At 45.1% G+C, this 6,409-nt stretch overlaps 1 protein-coding gene across 1 annotated transcript; it reads left to right on the top strand.

Moving 5' to 3' along the window:
* Positions 1-3,040: 3,040 nt before the first annotated feature.
* On the top strand, positions 3,041-4,300 carry NPBWR1 (neuropeptides B and W receptor 1). The gene has a single exon (XM_067553873.1). It carries the CDS (start codon positions 3,203-3,205, stop codon positions 4,187-4,189), a length of 987 nt encoding a protein of 328 aa, XP_067409974.1. The 5' UTR covers positions 3,041-3,202; the 3' UTR covers positions 4,190-4,300.
* Positions 4,301-6,409: the final 2,109 nt, after the last annotated feature.

Raw genomic sequence — 6,409 nt, 5'->3', positions numbered from 1 at the left:
ACATGTGAATTTATATTATCTAACATGATCTTCAATTCAGTAATTAATTTCTGTGCTCTAGTATAAAATATGTAATACTTTCAGTGATAAATTCATAGGTGTTTGTAGACCACAACCTAGCCACTGTATTATTCTGTGTGTTACTATTATACACTATAGCCCTAACCCTATGCAGACAGACTCCTGAGCCAATGGAGAACACTAGTGAAGTCAATGGAGTCTATACACCTGAATTTCATTACAAGATCAGGGACTACATTTGTTCCACTGTAACTATGTCCTTTACAAGTCGTTCACTGTTTTTGAACACTGGTTCTTTTTTGGTTGAAATTTTTCATGCTTGGTCTCACAGCAGTGATGACATTTTGTGGGAGGGGTGAGCAGTCAGTTTGGCCATTTCTGGGGTCTGTATGAGAAAAAAAAACCCAAAACAAAAGAAGAAGCAAAACCTTTTACATTATATATTCTGCAGAGAAAATGCAGAAAAACCTAATTCAAAAGTGGCTGGATCAATTTTGTTCAAACTTAAGTTCTGATCCCATAGTAGGACCCTCTTGATTAGACCAGAAAGAGGAAATAATGGGAGGAGGACATCCTACCCCAGAAGCAATTAGATATGGAGGAATGAGCACAGGAATGGATACCAGGAAGTTTTATTTCCATGCTAGGTAAATAGTATTTTCCCTATTTGCAGATGGCAAAGATGCAGATGAATTAATGGGTAGAGGTTTAGAACTGATAGCCAGGTTCTAATTCTGACATACACTAGGTTCTATTCAAAGTTCAGACATTAGGTCAATTTAGTGGCATTTTTGTCTGCTGACTTGTGAAGAAAATGCAAGTCTGTGTTGCAACAAACATACAGAGTGATTCTCATGCCAGTGTCACTATATGTGTAAGTGTACTGATCTTCTTCAAACTTCACTTGATCCTTAAATCTCCATAAGACCTATAAAACAGGGCAAGACTATGTCCTTTGTATTGTATAATGTAGTCTTATTTCTATATATTATCTCTCAATACAAGATAAGATACACATTAAAAACCATAAGCACGATGAGGCAGTGGTAGTTTTATCTTAACGTTAAGTTGTTTTTTGTTTGCTTTGCATGGAGTTTCATATTTGTGATATCCTGGTATTCCAGCTGCATTACTTAGCAGAGCATGGGATAATTCCGGTCAAACAGCTTTTGTTCAATACAGCTCACTCTGCATGCACTTGGAGGGATCAGAGATGTAAGTTAGTTAGCATTTTGCCAAAGGGATATATGTTACATCAGTAACAAATATCTTAGTCTAACAAAAGAACCATGGCAACAGGATTGATGATAATACAACAGGCAGCACTCACTTCTGATCTGGAGAGTTACAAGATTTTATCTGATTTCTACTATAAACCTTTATATAGATTTCAGTCAAGTCTTTGAAAAAAAACTGATTACAGGTACTTTGAGTAGGATTGACTCAAAGTCCTTCTACTTTCTGCCTCCACTCCATATGCTCCAATATCTCAGGAATCCAATATAGAGGAATAAAACGATGGGGATGGAGGAGTTATTTGTTTTGGTTTTTTTATTAATGAAAGGCTAAAAAAGTGACTGGATCCTCATCTTGAGCAGCTTGAAACTGAAGTTCAAAGATGCTTGAATCCCAGGCTTTGGTGTGGCTCATGAAAAGTACTGGAGCCATTTGTATTTTAGAACAGATTTCCACTACTCCAAGCTTCAGATATGGGATTTTAATCTGGGTGAAATCTCTTATTATTTATTTGTATTAGAGTAACCCCTCTTGGTCCCTGCTGAGATTGGGTCCCCATTGCGTTAGGAACTGTAAAAACACAGAATATGAGCCGGACTCTTTCCCTTCAGATCTAAATAGCCTAGCGGCATCTCTAGTTCTTCATTGTAAAGTCGTTGCTGTATATTTACAGGTTGACTCTCAGCCACTCTGACTCACTGTGCAGAAGCCGGTGGCTGAGCCACTTCCTTGGGAATGTAAAGCACCATACAACTTTTCAAAGCGTGTACTTTGAAATGAACCCGTCTGGGAGAAGAGGAGGAAGTAGGATTTCTTCCCTCTGTTTTCGAACTGGCTTTCATTATTTGAGCGCTGGCTGCAGGTGATTAAAAAACAAACAGCTGACCATGCCCCCCCCCTCCCCCAATTACAAGACGTGAGTTGCCTGCTCACAATACAAACGGCGTAGCGGGGGCTTTGCTTGTTTGTTTTTATTTGAAGTGGGGTTATTTACAACAACAACGAAGCAGTCAGGGGAGGGGAATATATCTGTGTCCTTGCCTCTCTGGGCTCGGTTTGCCCTGTTAACAGACTCCCCATTTGCTGAGGTCGCATCTGCGCGCTGTTCTCGGGTGCAGGCGGCGAAGCGGCGAGTTTGGGATCCAAAACGAGTTGTCCAGGAGCTGTCCAGCATTTCAGCAGCTCGGCGCGGGATTGCCAGCTACCCGGGCAGCCTGCAGACCACACGACGGGCACGCAGAGGGGAAGCAGATCCTAGGCTCCAAGGTAAGGGAGAAAAAGGCTCTTCAGCGCTTAACGCGCCCCGAATCAGATCAGCAATTACAGGCGTGTGTGTGTGTGTGAGAGCGAGCCCGCGAGTGAGTGAGATGGGGAGGGAAAGTGTGTGTGAGAGAGAGCTCCGGGAGGATCCCCTGCACATGACATAGCCCAGAGATCGGCTGCCCTGCCACGTTCCCTTGTCAACGTGGTGCATGGCTCCCTTGCGTCCCGGTGACCCGAGATCGGTAGTTGTGCGGGGCGCTCAGTGACCAGGCAGAGAGGTGAAACCCAGCACGTGGGAGGCGCTTGGGCGGCGACGTGTGTATGTCTGGGGCTGTTTGCTCGGGAAGCACGCCCGAACCTAAGTGTGTGTGTGTGTGTTTCGTTTCACTTCTTCCTGGAAGGAGCGCCGGGGAGCAGAAAAGGAGTGATGGGCAAAGAGGCGGGATGACGAGAGACCCGTCCGGGGCAGGGCCAGCATTAAAGGTCTGAATCAAAGGAAAAGAAGCAGCGTAAATTCCCCGTAACTTGCAGGTGGATCCCGGGCAGCCGCCAGTCCGGAGAGCGGACGGGCCAGGGACAGATCCCTCCACATGGTGCCCCTCAGGCGGGGCTAGCTGGATTCAGCCCGCGCTCAACTCCCGCAGGGAACCGAGGCTGGTGTTTCTTTCCCTCCCCCCAGCCCATGGCTAACTTCTCCTCCCACTCCGAGCCCAACGCGTCCTGCGCCGGCTGCGAGGGCCGCGGCGGCCCCTGGCGGAACGCGTCGGCCCCGCAGCCGATCCCGGACTTCTACCTGGCCGTGCCCATCATCTACTCCCTCATCTGCGCCGTGGGGCTGACGGGCAACACGGCTGTGATCTACGTGATCCTACGGGCCCCCAAGATGAAGACGGTCACCAACATCTTCATCCTCAACCTGGCCATCGCCGACGAGCTCTTCACCCTGGTGCTGCCCATCAACGTGGCCGACCACCTGCTGCTGCAGTGGCCCTTCGGCGAGTTCATGTGCAAGCTGATCATCTCCATCGACCAGTACAACACCTTCTCCAGCATCTACTTCCTCACCGTCATGAGCATCGACCGCTACCTGGTGGTGGTGGCCACGGTCCAGGCCAGGAAGATGTCCTACCGCACCTACCGCGCGGCCAAGGTGGCCAGCCTGGGCGTCTGGGCCTTCGTCTCCATCATCATCCTGCCCTTCACCGTCTTCGCCAAGCTCCACCAGGAACAGGGGCGCTCCCAGTGCGTCTTTGTCTTCCCAGCCCCGGAGAGTTTCTGGTGGAAAGTCAGCCGCCTCTACACCCTCACCCTGGGCTTCGCCATCCCGGTCTCCACCATCTGCATCCTCTACATCGCCATGCTGGTCAAGCTGCGGCACATGCGCCTCAACTGCCACGACAAAGCCCTGGACAAAGCCAAGAAGAAAGTGACGCTGATGGTGCTGATTATCCTGGCCGTGTGCCTCTTCTGCTGGACCCCCTACCACCTCAGCACGGTGGTGGCCCTCACCACGGACCTCCCGCAAACCCCGCTGGTCATCGGGATCTCCTACTTCATCACCAGCCTCAGCTACGCCAACAGCTGCCTCAACCCTTTCTTGTACGCCTTTTTGGACACCAATTTCCGGAAGAGCTTCCGCAAGCTGGTTGACTGCAGGCCGACCCCTTGATCCCCCAAGCCGGGACTGCGCTCCGTGTTGTTTTCCAAGAGGAACACACATCTCGGGGGCCGGTCCGCCACCAGCTTTGATCAAGCGTTAGACTTACTGGAGAAAGCAAAGCACAGGCAGAGAGTCCAGTTCCTTCCGGTTTGTCCTTCAGCCAGTGACACAGCATTCATATGGGAGCGTAGGGCTTTCTTGATCAGCACCGCACCCAGGCGTTCCTGGGCCTGTGTTCTTGCACATCACCTTCATTCTTTTTCCTTCAGGAGGGCGCTATATTCCTTGGGACGGGATATCATGGCGCAGGAGCAAAATCCCACATTTTACAAGATCTTAGGGAAGGACAGTTAAGTACTTTGACATCTATATTACTGGAGATCTGTAAAGCCAATAAAGATATTTAACTGAGTGCCTGGCTGAGTGAATCTGAATGAATCTTAAACCTGCTAGTATTATATCTGCAGTACCTAAGGTGTACCTCAGCCTTATTCCCTTACTCCATTCTAAATAAATACAGCATAACTAAAAAGTTGTGCTTTCACAGCAACCTGATATCCTCCCTTCCCACCCCAGCCTTCTAGTTTGAGGCGCTGTGTTAGTCATATATCATATCTCATATGTGAGTCCAGAACTAGCAGAAATAATGTAGTGCTCAGTATAAATGCTCAGAGGCTACCAGGTACAAATCTCCTTCCCTATACATGAATGATTGTTAAAATCACTTTGCAGGACTACTATCCTGTTGCATAAAAATCAGTCTGACTTTTCTGAACACATTTTAAAGAGAAATCACTATTTGGCTTCAGATCTTGTAGACTAGGCTACCATTCTAACAACTTTAACAACCTTTGAAAGACAAATCTCCGAAGGAAAAAGAATAAGTGAAAGCATTAGTAACACAGCTAAGTTTATAGCCTTTTATGTGGAGTCTAAATATGCCTATTAAGGTCTCCTGAAATCCCACTGCTTTCTCTGCATGTAGCACGGAGCTCTTGCACTAGCTTTAAGAAAGAAGAAAAGAGGCATCATAGTGTGTAGGAATATGATGTGTGTTTGGAGCCATCTTCTGAAGCTACTGAAATTTTCAGCCCAGCAATCAATTCTGTAATACCAAGTTCTCAGTTCCAGAATATATGGTTAACTTTGCATCCAATACATATATTTATGATAGGGTTCCTACATCTTCTCAAAAACCACTCAGACTTCTTTTTTCCCCATTGAACCCACTGAAGGATTAGATGTTATTTCACTATAAACTCTCACTTCAGAGATAGCACTTTTTTTAAAGAGGTTCTGCCAATAAAAAGAAAATCTATTCTCCCCCAGGGTGTTACCACTCACATAAGATTAGGGTTGAAAGGGACCTCAGAAGGTCATCTAGTCCAACCCCCTGCTCAAAGCAGGACCAACCCCAACTAAATCAATCATGTTAGATTATTAATACCACTTTAAAAATATCTAACATGTTATTCACGAGTTTTGCCTTTTAAAAAATCCTCTTTATCTTAACTTAGACAATGAGAATAAAAAGATGAATTTGGCTCTTTTCAGTTTCACCATTGTTCACATGCCAGAATAGTTCAAGGGAAGGTTTTATTTTTTTCATTTCTCTCCTAGCTCCACAAGGAAAACTGACAGATTTGAAATATAGTTTATGAAGATAGTTCTAGGCATATAAGATTTTGAAACCGCTAAATTTCTCTGTTATTATTCATTCATATTGCAGTAGCACTTAGGAATCCCGGTCATGGACCCATTGTGCTAGGCACTGTACGTACATTTGATTTTTATGAGGATGAAACTTACAATATAAAATATTGACTATAAAATAGTCAAATACAATTACCCATATGTTCTTTTATTCCTAATACTAGGAGACATAAATTGCTGTAGATTCTCATTAGACAAACAGCAATTAATCAATAATACTTTATCTGAGAAATGATGAAGATATTTTTTCTTGTTTGAATAGTAGTGGAGATTTAATTTTTAATTGCCCCAATGAAAAAAAAAATGGGTACCCTTCAAAAGTTGTCAGTTTTGAAGATATTGAACCAAAACTTCTGAGGGTGATATTTACAAGGCCTAGTCACACTTTTTCATATGCATGATGACGAAGATATACGAATAAATGCTCAGTTGAAGTTACAGCACAGAATTTAATTTTTTTTTTCCTGTTCGTTGGAAGTGTAACAGAACTGGTACAATTGTGTCATTGCTACTGAT

The sequence above is a fragment of the Emydura macquarii genome, unplaced genomic scaffold, assembly GCF_026122565.2.
Source record: "Emydura macquarii macquarii isolate MOO-44397 ecotype Brisbane River unplaced genomic scaffold, CSIRO-AGI_Emac_v2 contig_1477, whole genome shotgun sequence".
Lineage (NCBI taxonomy): Eukaryota > Metazoa > Chordata > Testudines > Chelidae > Emydura > Emydura macquarii.
This window is presented reverse-complemented; position numbering and strand designations above follow the sequence as displayed.